The following is a 15,512-nucleotide window of genomic DNA, read 5'->3' on the forward strand; positions in this document are numbered from 1 at the left end:
TCTTTCTTTCTTTCTTTCTTTCTTTCTTTCTTTCTTTCTTTCTTTCTTTCTTTCTTTCTTTCTTCTTTCTTTTTCTTCTTATTTTTTTTTTTTTGAGATGGGGTTTCTCTTTGTAGCCCTGGCTGTCCTGGAACTCCCTCTGAACACAGACCAGGCTGGCCTCGAACTCAGAGATGTGCCTGCCTCCTGAGTGCTGGGATTGGGTGTAGGGTTATAGTCACTAACTACATAATTTTGGCTCACTTCTTGGTATCACGTCCTTCGTGTTAACTCTCACAAGCCTGTGCTAAGCTTGCATTCTGTGGGCTGCTATGGAGTCTCGAGTGTAAGTATGCCATATGTCATAATACATCCAGCCAAGTCCCTGTGGTTGGGCAAGGAGGTTGCTTCCAGCTTCCTTTCAGTTAGCCACTTTATTATGTCTTAATTTTATCTTATTTAGCATATAGAATATTCAACTTCATGATTCATGGTATATATCACTTCTGATTTAGATATATCATTGTACTTTGCTCACAGTTAACTCTACTTCCTGCCCTAGGTACCTTCGACTCTCATGTCCTACCCATTTTGCCGTTTTAAACGGTGCTGTGGCTGGGAGGTAGCTCAGTGTTCGCTTCTTCAGCAGAGGCACAGCCGGTCTTTTATTCCCCGCACTGCAATAAAACACAATAGTGAGAAAATGGCGTGGGGAGATGCTTGATGTTAGAAGGTACATCCATTCTGGGCGGCTCGTGCCTACAACCCTGGGCTTACTGTGCAAGGCATCATGGGAGGCTGGCAGATAAGTCAGACCCAATCCTTTTACGAAGAATGTGGATGTAAATAACCTTAATCCAAAGCAGGCGCTAGTTGCCATCAGCTGACACCCAGAACCCGAACACACAGAGTTTTGTCCCCGGCTTAGTGGGATCTTAAGAACATTGGGTGAGAAATCTGAGACAGTTTGTTTACTGTGCAGGGTGAGGTTAGGAGCAGCAGCTCAGGCAAGGAGACGGGTGGGTGGGCGGGCAGCTGGCTTGCCCCAGCTGGCAGGTGTCGCTAGGGCACAAGTGGGCTTTATCAGCCGGGCTGAGCCAGCGGATTGCTTGTAGGTGAGGGGTCCCCCTCCAAGCCACGGAGGAAAGCAAATAAGCATTCCTGGAGCCCCCAGCTGCTGTGAAGTAGGGACAATGTAAGCTCACATGGATCTCCTTACCACATTAATTTCAGGAGGGCTTTGGGTTTTTGTGGGTTTGGCTGATGCCAGGGGCAATTGTTCCTTCAGTTGAGGGCTTGGATATATACAAGTCAAGCTCATCTGGGGTTGTGCCTTCTCTGTGAGCTTTGAGAGTCTCTTATGGAGGACCTGAGAATGTAGACAGGAGCCAGCCTGCTCCCAAGCTAGAGAATGGACAGAGAGGCCATGTGCCAAGGGGACGTCTCTACCAGCCTACTGCTCCCACTGCAGAGGCTAGGCCTGCTTTCTCCCTGCCCACTTCCAGCTCTGGGCACTTAGGATTGACTGCCATGCCAACTGGGCAGCATCATGTGGGGGTGGGGACTGGCATTTTGTGCCTGCTTCCTGGGGTCTCTCTGCAGCCCTTGACCTCGTGTGGTCCTTCCCAGTCTACACAGGTGCCATGACGCAGCAGCCCCAGGAAGACTTTGACAGGAGCGTGGAGGATGCCCAGGCGTGGATGAAGGTGGTCCAGGAGCAGCTTCAGCTCAACGATAACACGCAGGGGCCCCGCGCGGCACTGGAGGCACGGCTGCGTGAGACAGAGGTAGGTTGTGGCCCTGTTCTGGTGGTGCTGTGGAGTTGGCCATCCCCCTCCTGCTCTGGCCGAGGGACCAGCGAGTTGTTCACGTGTGTTCAGATGTCCTGGTCATTTTTCTTAAATATGCATTTTGATCAGGTGGTCTGGGCCTAAGGCTCTGATCCTCCAGAAAGTTCCACATGATGACCCTGCTGCTTGCCCATACTTTGGTCACAAGGGACAGAGCCTGTTTCTGGCCCTTCCATGCCGGGTGGGGGGGCATCTGTGCATCCTGGGTGGGTCTCCTAACTCTGCTGGCTCAGGCTTGGCTCTGCTGGGTCCCCACTCTTTGAATCCAAGGCTTCTGCTGGGCCTATATTGGCCCACTTCTACCCTCACTGGGGCGGGGTTAAAACACTGGTTCAAGGCTGGAGAGATGCAGAGGGTTAGAATTCAGTTCCCAGAACTCATGTCACCTAGCTCACAACCACCCGCAACTCTAGCTGTAGGGGATCTGTTGTCTTCCAGTTTCCAGTGGTACCTATGGTTAGATGCATATACTCACACACACACACACACACACACACACACACACACACACACACACAAATAATTAAAAATAAGGTAATTGGGTAGTGGTGGCACATGCCTTTTAATCCCAGCACTCAGGAGGTAGAGGCAGGTGGATATCTGTGAGTTCAGGGCCAGCCTGGTCTACAGAGTGAGTTCAGGACAGCTACACAGTGAAACTGTGTCTTGAAAAAAAAAAACAATAAAACTTTATTTAAAAGACTGGGGAGTCTGGAGAGACAGCTCAGCAGCTAAGGCTGCTTGCTGTTCTTTCAGAGGACCTGGTTTCAGTTCCCAGCACGCATGCTGGGAAGTTTGTAACTGCCTGTAACTCCACCTCCAGGGGCTCTGACACTCTCTTTTGGTCTCTGTGGACACACACACGTGGGATAAGTACATAGGCACACACATGCTAATCTGGTCGGAGCCCTCCCAGATACATCCAGAGATGTGCTTCGCCAATCTCCCAGGTGGCTCTCAGTCCTGTCAGGTTGACAGTTGAGATTAACCAACAAGAGAGTCTCCGAGGTTTCCATTATCTACCAAAACAATACCAATCCTCATCTAGCCTTAGCTATCCTTCCTGCCTGTGACACACCCTCCTTGTCCCCCCTCACAAGCCTACACGCTCCTCGATTTCCTGTCATTACGCTAAGCCTTAGCCCATGAACTGTGTCTCCTTAGAATACCTTCAGCTTGCCATGAGTGAGTGAAATGAAGTGTAGCCAGTCTTTTCTGACCCCAGCTGGCCTCCGGGCACCACTGTCCTCCAGTGCCCATCCTCAGCTGAGTGCTGTGTGAAACCTTGCACCTGCTGGTGGGTTGTGAGAAATGAAAGGGAGTCAGAAGGAGCTACAGGCTAGGCTGTGTGTGTGTGTGTGCGCACACACGTGTCTGTCTGTGTGTGTACGTGTGTCTGTGAGTGTGTATCTGAGTATTTGTGCACTTGTGTGAGAATGTACGTGTGTCTGTGTGTTTGTGTGTGTGTGCGTACATGTGTGCACACGTGTGGATGCTCGAAGCCCTCCAAGTGGGAAGGAGACCACCTGCTTCCTGTGAGCTCAGATCCTGGGTCACAGGCCGTACTTGTGGTCACGTGGCCTCCAGATCCTCTCCCAAGTCCCACTGTCTCCTTCTCTTTACTCTCTGTCCCCAGCTTCCTAGGTGAATGAAAAAAATAAATAAATAAAAGGGGAAAGACATGACTGCTCCTGGGAATGGTGGAGGAGAGAGTTGATTGTAGGCACGGTGGAAGAGCATAGCCAGGGGCAGACACATCTGGGAGAGTCTAGAGTGGTCACAACCTTGAACCACGTGAGAAGAGGAGAAGGGGGAGGGAGAGCAGGAAGTATGGAAGCCAGGAGGCCAAAGGAGCAATAGAAGGGCCCAGAAGTTAACCAAAGCAGAGGCCAGATCTGCTTTGATATGTTAAATAGGCACCTCAGTTGAGCCTGGGTTTGAAACTTAACACTGGGTTGGGCACTGGAGTCCCATCCTCGGGTTTCTCACAGCTTCTAGGCCCTTCCTGCTCAGGGCAGCTTAGCATTTGCCAGGGGTGGGGGGATGGGAGGGTGGGGGGATGCCTAGTGTAAGTCCTCTTGAGCCAGAGTGACACAGCACTCCAGAGTGATTAAGCTTGAGTGCCAAGGTCACTGGGTTTCTAGGCTGATCACTGCTACCCAAAGACCCACAATTCCAACACCCGGAGCCTGTTTGCTTAGCTGTGAAGTGAACACTAGACAGGCAGAATTGTCTCCAGGGCTGAGAAGTGAGTCAGTCCTATCTTACTGTGGGAGTCTGTTTACAGCACTTATCTCCAAAGGGGAAGGGTGAGTTGCCACACCCTACCACCCCATAGAACAAACAAAATCTCTCTTGTAAGGATGTTCCCTACTCTTCAATCGACCCTGTCCCACATAGAGACGGGTAAGGTGAGGGGACACTTACATTTCACTCTTGGATAACACATGTGAGGGAGAAGTCATTACCACCATGCACTAGCTTTTATCTAGCACTATCATCCTGACCAGCTTTTATCGTACGAAGCAAAGAAGAGGGGTGGAGGCTGGCGGTGGTGGTACTCGCCTTTAATCCCAGCACTTGGGAGAAAGAGCCAGGTGGATCTCTATGAGTTCGAGGCCAGCCTGGTCTACAGCACAAATTCCAGGACAGCTGACCTATACAGAAAAACCTTGTCTCAGAAAAAAGAAGAGAAAGAAGAAGAGGACGAGGAGGAGGATGAGGAAGAAGAAGAGGGGTGGGGACTGTTTGCATGTGTTGGGGGACAGTCTCTCTAATGATGCAAAATGCCTGCTTGCATGTTTTGTCAATGTGCTTGAAACCAGTATGTAATTTGGACGTAGCAGGCATTGGTATGCTGCCATTGGAGAATAGTCATGTGATCTGCCTGAAGTCACATGCTGTCAGAGAGGGCCACCTTTGCATGTCAGAGAGGGCCACCTTTGCATGTCAGGAGTCCTTCCTTCTCCATCCAAGGAGAAGGGGACGAGACAGCCAGGCTGCCCAAGAGAGGAATCTGAGAAAACTGACAACTGAGTTTGAGGTTAGGCCAGGGGGAGCTGCCAATAAGCCAAGTCAGTGGGCGGTGATAGAAGAGAAAATGAAGAAATTCCATTGTCTATAAAAAAAATGTAATAATAATAGTTATCGACAGCCAGAGCAGCAGGGTCAGGCGGTGTGCTAACCTGTGGCTTACTGAAGTCCTGCCTGTCATAGGCCTGGTGTACAAAGGTCACCCTAGGGTGACCCCTTAGTCTATAAATAGCCCTGGAATTAGTCCAGTCACCTGACCAGGAGGCCAAGCTTATGTTTGTGAAATGGAATAATAACAATTAATAATAACAATTAATAGTGACATTAGCTGAGGTGATCTGCCTGTCGTGTCCCATGCCCGTCCTCTGCCCAGAGGAGCTGAAGACAGGATGAGATTAAAGATGCAGGGCATCTATGAGAGGGTGCATCCCTGAGAGACGAGGTACAGGGCTGGCAAGGTAACCAAAAGGGTGAGGGGGCCTACAGTGTGTTCAGGTGCCATTCTGTGGCTGTGACAAAACACTGTCACCAAAAGCTACTTGGAAAGGGATGACTCCATCACTGAAGGAAGTTGAGACAGGGGCTTGAAGGAAAAGCACAGAGGAATATACTGCCCTCTGTCTGTCTGTCTGTCACTTACAGGCCAGGCCCACCTGCTTAGGGATGGCGCCACCCACAGTGGGCTGGGGCCTCTTCCATTAAGGGCAATCTAGACAATTCCTTCAGATATGGCCGCAGGCCAGTCTGTTCTGGGAGATCCCTCAGTTGAGATTCTCCTCAGATGAATCTGGGTTTTTGTCAAGTTCACAGCGGAAGCTGGCATAAGCTGGCATAAACTTGGACACCTCATAAACCTGACAACGTGAGTTTGATTCCTGGGGCCCGCAGGGGGAGAGAACAGACTCTCCCAAGTTGTCCTCCCTCCCTCCTTTACATGCATACTGTGGTACACACACCTATATTCACCCACATACATACACTTGTGCGCGCGCGTGCGCACACACACACACACACACACACACACACACACACACAGAGGCTGGGAGAGACAGACTGGGTGAATGGCTCTGGTCTATCCTTGAATGAGTCACCCATCAGGAATGGACTACAGAATTCCTGTCACCCATGGGTGCAGGGCCTGGGAGCAAAGGGCAAAGCAGTGTGACCGACTCCCTTTGAGCTTTGGCTGGGTGGGGACCACAACAGCCTCGGCAGACTTGAGGGAGTCACCTCATGGCCACACACACAGAGATGTACGCTGCCTGCCCTTCTGTGCAAAAGAGTGAACGGCTGATCTGCTCATGCCAGGGCACAGGACAAAAGAGGCACATCCCAGGAGAGAGTGAACCCTGTCTGAGCTGGGAGCTGGACACAGCCCAGTGGGCAAGGTCATGACTAGACTCCAGAGCTTCCTCTCCCTTCCCACAACCCTCAGCTGCTTGCCCAGGGGCTGCATCAGAGGAGTGCAGGGCCTCCAGCTGAGCTGCAGCAACTCCAGCCTCAGAATCCAGCTCAGGGAGCCGCGCCGCTGTCTGTGCCTGCCTGGTGGTGGTCTGTCTGATGGTGGGAAACTGGCTGTTGTATCCACAGAAAATCTGCCAGCTGGAGCCCGAGGGATGCGTGAAGGTGGAACTGGTCCTGCGGGCGGCTGAGGCCCTCTTGGCCACTTGCCGGGAGGGCCAGAAGCCTGAGATCCTGGCCCGGCTGCGGGATATCAAGTGCCAGTGGGAGGAGACCGTCACCTACATGACTCATTGTCACAGGTGGGGATGGTCAGACGCCAGAGACCTGCCTTTCCCATCACCACACCAGCTTGGGACCCCTGTCTGAGTGACACTTCTCCAGGCTTAAGGGTCCTCAGAACGGCGTATCCTCTTTGGATTCAGGCCAGCGCCTCATTCTAATAACACGTAGGTGTAATGCTGATAGTTGGTGGACACTGAACACTCCATGTGTGGCACCAGCAGCCCTAATAGGCTCCTGTGTGTGTCCTCAGCAGAACAGGAGGCCTGGCCCTGACTAGGGAGGTGGCTCAGTGGGTAAAGTGCATGCTGGGCAAGTGTGAGGGTCTGAGTTCAAATCCCTAGAGCTCATATAAATCTGAGTATGGTGGTGCATGACTGAACAGAGCTTTCTGCCTTCCAAACCCTGTACCCAACATTACCAACAAATGTCTGATGCTGGCTGCTCAGATAGAGCCATCTCCACACTAGAGAGGTGGAAACTGAGGCAGATGAAGGGGCAGAGCTACCCTACCCTGAGAATTCACACAGGCACTCTATCTGCTATCCCTACCTGCTGGCCACTTTTTGGCCTGCAGATAGCTTATTTTCTGCCTAATATCAGGCACAGTCCCAAGGCAATCTTCTCCTAATCGCTTTCAGGCAGCATATGCTTAGGGCCTGGGCCCACTACAGACAGAGTGAAGGATTTGTGTACTGGCTGAGGGAGTTCACAGTCAGAAGTGCGGATGCTGGTGGCTCAGGGCCACCTGAACTTCATCACCCCAGCACATGGCTGAGGGTGTAGATGGGATCTGGGCTTGGCCTCACCTGGGAGGTTACTTACAGGGCACAAGGTCTCATAGGAAAGAAGGAGAATGTAGAACCTGGAGTAAGACGATGTCATCATTTCCCTATAACAGGGCTCCTATGATGGGGGTGGGGGTGGGGGGACAGCATCTCTCTACTCAGGAGCCAGGGCAGGCCTCTCAGCTCTGCCATCTCTGTCCCACAGTCGCATTGAGTGGGTGTGGCTGCACTGGAGTGAGTACCTGCTGGCCCAGGATGAGTTTTACCGCTGGTTCCAGAAGATGGTGGTTGCCCTGGAGCCTCCCATGGAGCTGCAGCTGGGCCTGAAGGAGAAGCAGTGGCAGCTGAGTCATGCCCAGGTGCTGCTGCACAATGTGGACAATCAGGCTGTGCTCCTGGACAGGCTGCTGGAGGAGGCAGGCTCCCTGTTCAACAGGATCGGGGACCCCAGCGTGGATGAAGATGCCCAGAAGAGGATGAAGGCTGAGTACGATGCTGTGAAGGCCAGAGCACAGGTAAGCCGTGGATGGCTCCATCACCCATCCACCTCCCATCCCATATGCCCATCCATCCCATTGCCCTCTTCTGCTCACTTACCATCTCCCCATCCTTTCATTAGCCACCCACCAGCACTTACCCAATTTTTGCTCAACCCCCTGGCCTGCCTGCTCCCTTCCCCGAGGTATTACCAAGCTTCCCTTTCACACCCTACCATCCATCAGTCCACCCACTCTCCTATCTCTCCTACCCATCTGGTCACTCAGTCATCAGTCTACTGCTCCCCAACTAACTAATCTATTTATCTCTTTAACCACTGGGCCATCCGCCCCACCCATCTACTCATCGTCAAACCATCGTTTTATGTGCTAATCATTTCCATCTGTTTTCTTGCCCATCACCTCACTGTCTACTCTCCGGCTTCTCACTCTCTTGTTGATCCATCCAGCGCCTGGTTACCCATCCACCAGCCTTGCACCTACCTGTCCACCTAGCCTTCCACCTCTTATCCACATCCCACAGTTGCTCAGGGCTTCATACACTTGTGGATGTTCAATAAACACGTGTATGAACTGACAGATTGTGCTGTTCATGTCCCCCATGGCTTCTCTTTGCCCTCCATCCTTCCTACCCTTCCTTCCTCCCACTCCCCTTCTTTTATTCCCTTTGGGTTTCTCTACTTCATCCCTTAGGTCCATCTGACGCCGCTTCCATCCTTACCCTAGTCCTTCTGCCCATTCCCTTTCCTCATCCTGGCTTTTGTTTGCAGCGGTTCGCTCAGTTACTGCGCTAAATGATTACTTTTAAGAAATTCTGCTTTTCTTAATGGGTCTTTAGAATCTCTGCCTGTTCCTTTCCTTAAAAAAAAAAAAAAAAAGAGTCCCTTTGCCTGCAGTGGGGTTGTGTTCTTATTTGTCAGTAAGTATTATGTCCAGCAGCAGAAGCAGCAGGGGTGGACGCTTGCTGTCATATGTATGTGTGGATTGCTTCCCTGTGGCTGTGGTTTCCTGCTGAGCTTATTCCATCAGGGCATGGTGCACATCCCTACAGCTGAACCAACCTGTCCTAAAACCCTGGTGGCCAGCCAGCCAAAATGAAAGACAAAGAAGGCAAAATAACCAAAATACAGTCAAGCTTTGGATCCAAGTGATCTGCATGCACGCCCTGTAATCTCTTTTCTACCAGAGCCAATTTTCTCTCAGCCTCAGCTGATAGTTTTCTAGGACTATTTAAGTCCTTATCAATTTGAAATAAATTGCTTAGCTCTTGAGTAGTTAATCCAGTTGTGGGTTGTATCCAGTTAGTATCTCCCAGCAAGTTTTGACAATCATTAAGAGTTTGTAATTGATCTCACTAATTTGTACTTTGTTTGGTCGAATTTTCTTTTTTTTATATTTTATTTTTATTTTCATTAATTACAGTTTGTTTACTTTGTATCCCACCTGTAGCTCCCTCCCTCTTTCCTTCCCAACCCCCTCCCTCTTCTCCATCCATGCCCCTCCCCCAGTCCACTGATAGGGGAGGTCTTCCTTCCCTTCCATCTGATCCTAGTTTATCACGTCTCATCAGGACTGGCTGCATTGTCTTCCTCTGTGGCTGCTCCCCGCCACGGGGGGGGGGGGGGGGCGGTGATCAAAGAGCCAGCCACTGAGTTCATGTCAGAGACAGTCCCTATTCTCATTACTAGGGCACCCACTTGGACACTGAGCTGCCATGGGCTACAACTGTGCAGGGATTCTAGGTTACCTCCATGAATGGTCCTTGGCTGAAGTATCAGTCTCAGAAAACACCCCTGCGAATTTTCTTTAAACCTATTTATATCCTAGATAATTGATAGGATCTCCTCCTTGTATTTTTCAGGAACAGTTTGTAATCCCCAGCAAGGCAAAATTCTCTTTACTTCATCAAATATTTTTTTCAAAGGCATCTGCATCTGAATCAGCCAGTAAGATATCATCCATATAATGATACATTTTAGATTGAGGAAAATGTTTTCGAATTATTTCTAATGGCTATACAAAATATTGACACAAGGTGGAGCTGTTTAACATTCCTTGTGGCAAGTATCTTTTGTTTTTTTGCAGTTACACAAGGGGAAAGCAAATCTTTCTTTATCTTGTTCCTCAAGGGGTATTGAGAAAAAGCTATCTTTAAAATCAGTTACTATACTAGGCCATGCCATAGGATAACAAGGAAGCTAAAGGGATTCCTGGTTGTAAGGAACTCATCGGCTGAATTACTTTATTAGTTGCTCTTAGATCTGTTAACAGTCTCCATTTTCCAGATTTCTTTTTAATGACAAATACAGGAGAATCCCATGGTCTGGTAGACTCCTCAATAAGTTGGCCCTCCAGCTGCTCTTGGGTCAGCTGCTATAGTGCCTATAACTTTTCCTCACTTAAAGGCTATTGCTCTACCAAAAAAGACTTGTCAGTTAACCCCCCCCCCCCCGCCCCACACCCCAGGCAGTATTTCTCTGTGCAGCCTTGGCTGTCCTGGAATTACTCTGTAGACCAGGCTGGCCTTGAACTCACAGCCTTGAATTCGACTGTCTCTGCCTCCCTGAGTGCTGGGATTAAAGGTGTGTGTTATCATGCCAGCTGTTAGTTAATCATTTTAATGGTAGGGCAGTTGGTACACCATTAGCTGTGGCCCTCCTTGTACATTTGGAGAGCCAACCTCTGCTGTGTCCTGCTATGGACAGCCTGGACAGTTGATAACATTTTTTAATACCTTTATCAGGAACGTCTTCTATTCTATGGCTTGCTCCTGAAGTTTGGAGGAATGCTTTCCCATTGTTGCAATAGATCTCTTCCCCATAAATTCATGGCTATATTTGCCACATATGGCCTTAATCTTCCTACATGACCTTCTGGTCCTATATATTTAATCCATTTTAGACTTTGTTTTATTTGACATAATGTCTCAGTTCTTAGGAGCTGTGTAGATAAAACGTTTTGAAATGGCCAGGCTGGATTCCAAGAATCCTGTGAAATTATTGTTACAACTTCTCTGGTATCCACTAAGCCTTCAATCTCAACTCCATCTAATTGTAATTTTAACTTTGGTCTCTTATCATTTATAGCAGTTTGCTGGTTCAGCAATTAATAATTGAAAATACAGAGACACACCTTAATGTAATGTGAAGGTCACCTCTACACCTATCCTTAGCAGATCTGTGTATTTGCTTCAGCCAGGCACCCTGGGAATTGACCTTCATGATCCCTGTTTCTCTGTTACTGTGCTAGCTTGGGGGTTCCTGAAGTGAGTGTAATTATTTGTTTCTGAGATAGGGTTTCACTGTGTAGCTCTGGCTTGCCTGGACTCACTATGTAGACCAGGCTGGCCTCCAACCCACAGAAACCCACCTGCCTCTGCCTCCTGCGCGCTGGGATCAAAGGCATGTGCCACCACCTGTTGGGGAAAAAAAAATTTCGATAATAAGCCAGTGTGCTGATTTCTATCTCTGGGAGAAAATGCCAGAAGAAAAACAACCAAAAGGATGAGAGGTTTTTAAATTGGTTCACAGCTTTAGATGGCTCAGTCTGACTCTGCTGCTCTGGACCTGAGGTGAGGAGAACATCATGGTGGAGGAGATTGTGGCCAAGCAAGCTGCTCACCTCTTTATCCAGGAAGTGGGGAAGGAGTCAGCAGTCTCCACTTTACAATAGCCCATTTGGCTCAAGCTCGTCAATGGACTGACCCATCGATGAGGTTAGTGCTGTCAGGATCCAGTCACTTCCCAACAGCACCTCTGGCTGGAGACAGAGCCTCCCACATGGCGAGCTGTGAGACATTTACACCCAAACCGTAATAGCAGAGAATGGAAATCCGTTAGCAACACTGAGTGCTTGAGAAGAGTTCCAGGCAAGGCCCTGTTGTGCCCAGTGGTGTAGGGGCTGCTCAGTGAACTCTCACTAGGTTTGGAACTCTTTGAGAACTGGCCAGTGTTTGGCCATCAAAAAGGATAGCCTTTATTCTGAGAAGTACGGGGGACAGTCAGAAACAGCATCCTTGTTTGACACACAGCAGTGTGTGTGTGTGTGGAAGTGCTTATGAGGCCCACTTTCCAACAGACACACACACACACACACACACACACACTCCTGGGAATATGTGGCTCCTCAGGCTGCTAACATGGGTCAGGATAAATGAATAAGGCGGTCAGGTTGACTTGGCTCTTGGAGCCAGTTTCCCTGTGCTGCACCACCCAGTCCCACATGGTCAGAACAGGCCTAAGAGGAAACCTCTCTCCAGGTCTCCACCTCCAGGCCTGTGGAGGAAAGGTGCCTGACTCTTCCCTGTGACTTATGGGAACAGACACTCTGTCAGTCAAAGGAGCCCTGAGCACAAGGAGCAGAGGAGAGGAAGTGTGAGTTTTGTGTGTGCCTGTGTGAGTGGAAGCTAGGTACCAGGGGAAGGTGGGTGAGCACCAGTTCCAGCCCAATACAGAAGCCACCATGCTCATCCCCTCACGGTCTCTTCACATGATCCAAAGCCCAATAGAAATCATAGCTCTCAGAAGCAGACACTCTCCTTCCTAAGCCTCTTCCTGCCTCTGCCCCTTCAGTCCTCCAGCCTTCTTACATGTAAACAGAGATGATGTCACCAAACAATTGAAAAAAATTTCGAAGGCCAGGCCCACCACTGACCCAATAGAAAGAACCAGAAGTCCTAGCACAATGCTTCTCAACCTTTCTAACGCTGAGACCCTTGAATATAGTTCCTCATGTGGCGGTGACCTCCAACCTTAAAGTTGTTTCTGTTGCTACCGCGTAACTGTAGTTTTGCTGCTGTTATGAATCGTAATGTAAATATCTGTTTTTGGATGGTCTTAAGTGACCCCTGTGACCTACAAAGGGATCGTGACCTACAAAGGGATCGTGACCCACAGGTTGAGAACCACTGGGCTAGATGATTCCAAAGTAGACTTGGATCCTGGGGCTGTCACCTGAGTCCATCAGTAGGGCAGGAGGGGTTGGTAGATTGGACTGTGGTTGCTTTTGTGCATCAGCACAGAGAGGCGATTTGGGGCTCCTGGTGGAGGGAGGGGTTTCCGTTAGCTGGGTATAGGGCCATGAGGCCGCCATGGGAGAAGCTAGCTTTTCTGCTATAGCTGTTGGCGCAATCCCAACGTGGAAGTGAGGCACTGGGGCAGCAGGGAACTGGGTCCTGCAGAAGTGAATTGTTTTCACCTTCCAGTTGCTGGCTGAAGCCTGGATTTTTCTCCTCTTGAGCCCCAGAGGGCTTAGAGGGACTGTTTATGTGGCCAGTTGGCTTGGGAAAACCCAGAGGTGGCTTGGCCCATGTGATATCACACTCAGATATTGTGTGTGTGTGGAGTGAGTGAGTGACCTTGTAACTCAAAAGAGGGTGTTGGAGCTCATGAAGCTGGAATTACAGGTGGTTGTGGGCTGCCTGACATAGGTGGCAGGAACCAAACCTGGATCCTTTGTAACAGCAGCAAGCACTCCGAACCACTGAGCTGCCTCCCCAGCCTTCTGTTCTTCCACCCTTTGTGTCCCGGTGGTCAGAACAGGTACCTACTTAGCCAGTCTTCATAGATGTCAAGCATGTGAGACAGGGATGGCTCGAGTGGGGGGGGGGACAGGCCCACCCCCTTTGGCTTCTTGGATAACCCCTGAAAAAGCTTCTAGTCCCAGTGTAGAGCTAAGCAAATGCTTCTGTCCTCCCAAAGCATCAAAAGGAAAATGCAGGCACTCCAGCTGGTGCCAGGAGTATCTTGTTTGATCTGGAACCATTGCTTCCGAGTGGCAAACAGCAACCCCCCCCCTTCCGCCTCTGAGAAGGGCTGCTGGCACCAGGCCATGGGTCCTAGACTTTCTGCAGCTCTTTGTTGGGGACATAAATCTAAGCTGCCCTGTTAATTGCTTGGGTTTTGACATTGTTGACAACCCTGCTTGCTGCAGATGGTTTAATTGTTTGGTTTAATGAGGAGGCGAGCCCTCACCCACTCGTTACCCAGTCACTCTCCCACTGGCCAAAGCAAAATGGCTGTTGTTCCTGGCACTCAGCTAATCTGGATCCCTGCTGCCACCACTCCTTGCCAGCACCTACTCCTCATCACGGGGACTTTTATTTACTTTGGACTTTTCTGGGTGCAAGCAACTTATCACTCACACTGGCAGAGTCACACACCATTCATTCCTGGGAGGGGCCCCTCCCACCTCCATCCATCATCATCATCAGCAGCAGCAGGCTCAGCCTCTGAGGTTCCTGGGAACCCTACTCTGTCTCATCCCTGAGCCTTCCCTGGGATTGGAGGGAGCTGTGCGAGCAAACCTCACCTCAGGAAGTGAGAAGCACTGAGGGAACTAAAGAGGTCCCCAACATTTTTCTAGAGGTCAAGGACTGATCCATGAAGGGGGTGGTTCCTGCCAAGCTCTGCTTTGGGATTCAGGTGGCCCTTGTCTTTAACTCTCATCTTTTTCCTAAGTACCCTGGTCCTAAGCCTTGGCTGCCCCATCTCTAAAATGGGAGAGTTTCTTGTGATTGCTATACTTATTGCAGATGAGTTTGATGAGTTGGTATTGTATAGTTCTGATGAACAGTGTCTCAAAGCGGGGAATTGTGCACAGACAGCTGGGAAGGATCCACTGGTTTGCACCCCTCAGTGGAGGACTCGTGACTCAGCTTCCCACAGGGTCAAGGCCTTCCTAGATGCAGCCTACTCCACACTGAGGAGCTGAAGTCACGAACCTTCAGCTGCTGCACTCTCTGGCTTCTCCTATGGCTGCTTGGCATTGGGCTAAGAACAGTTTTTTTTAGGTGTTTAAACAGGCAGAGAAAATTTCAAAGCTGACTATATCATGGCATACAAAAGTGACATGAAGTTCAAATGTTAGGATCTGCAATCAAAGTTCTGATAGGAATAGGGCCATTCTTTCGCCGCTGTCTCAATGCTTAAGTGACACAATGCAAGCAGCTCCTGAGTGATTGACTAATAGCAGTAGAGGTCAGTCAAAGCTGAAAGCATTTGTTTTGATAGAAATGGTCTGGGGTCCCCAGCTTGAAGGTTTTCTCTTCATCTCTATGTGGGCATAGTCTCTCATGTTTGCTGTCTGGACCTCAGCTTGGGCCCCATGAGAGTCCCAGTGCCTCCTGACTCCAGCGTGCACCTTTTCAGGAGGGGCATGTCCTGTGAACAATGGCTGTTGAATAGGTGGTGACTTCTGCATGCCCAGCCATCCAAGATGTGCTCTGAGAGAGCCCCCGATCCTCCTTTTCCTTGACTTTCTCTGCAAAGTCCCTCTGTCCTGTTTTGCTTCTGTGTTGCTGTGATACAAGTTCCGACCAAAAGTGGTTCTTCTTCCAGGAGGAAAGTGTTTACTTGGCTTCCTCTTTCAGGTCAGTGCCCATCATCCAGGCGAGTCAGGGCAGGAATAGAGGCATAGAGGGATGCTTCCTCATCTCTGGGTGTCCTAGCTGGGTGACCTTGGGCATTTCACTTCACTGCTCAGAGCCTTGGTTTCCTTGTCTGTCAAATTGGGATAAAAATGAGAGACCCCTGTGGGTGGGCAGGAGAGTTTACAGGGTTTGCATGGAACTTCCTTCCTTCCTTCCTTCCTTCCTTCCTTCCTTCCTTCCTTCCTTCCTTCCT

The 15,512-nt window shown here is 49.9% G+C and overlaps 1 protein-coding gene across 1 annotated transcript in view; it reads left to right on the forward strand.

The window, feature by feature from the left end:
- The window catches only part of Syne3 (spectrin repeat containing nuclear envelope family member 3), an 80,032-nt gene that overhangs the window by 31,479 nt on the left and 33,041 nt on the right, over positions 1 to 15,512 (forward strand). Inside the window, exons 2-4 of the mRNA XM_055593097.1 lie at positions 1,609 to 1,766; positions 6,453 to 6,625; positions 7,599 to 7,908. Coding sequence (XP_055449072.1) covers positions 1,623 to 1,766; positions 6,453 to 6,625; positions 7,599 to 7,908 — 627 coding nt within the window. The 5' untranslated portion in view covers positions 1,609 to 1,622. The remainder of the gene's footprint in view (positions 1 to 1,608; positions 1,767 to 6,452; positions 6,626 to 7,598; positions 7,909 to 15,512) is intronic.

This window comes from Psammomys obesus, unplaced genomic scaffold (assembly GCF_907164565.1).
Source record: "Psammomys obesus unplaced genomic scaffold, mPsaObe1.curated_primary_1811, whole genome shotgun sequence".
Lineage (NCBI taxonomy): Eukaryota > Metazoa > Chordata > Mammalia > Rodentia > Muridae > Psammomys > Psammomys obesus.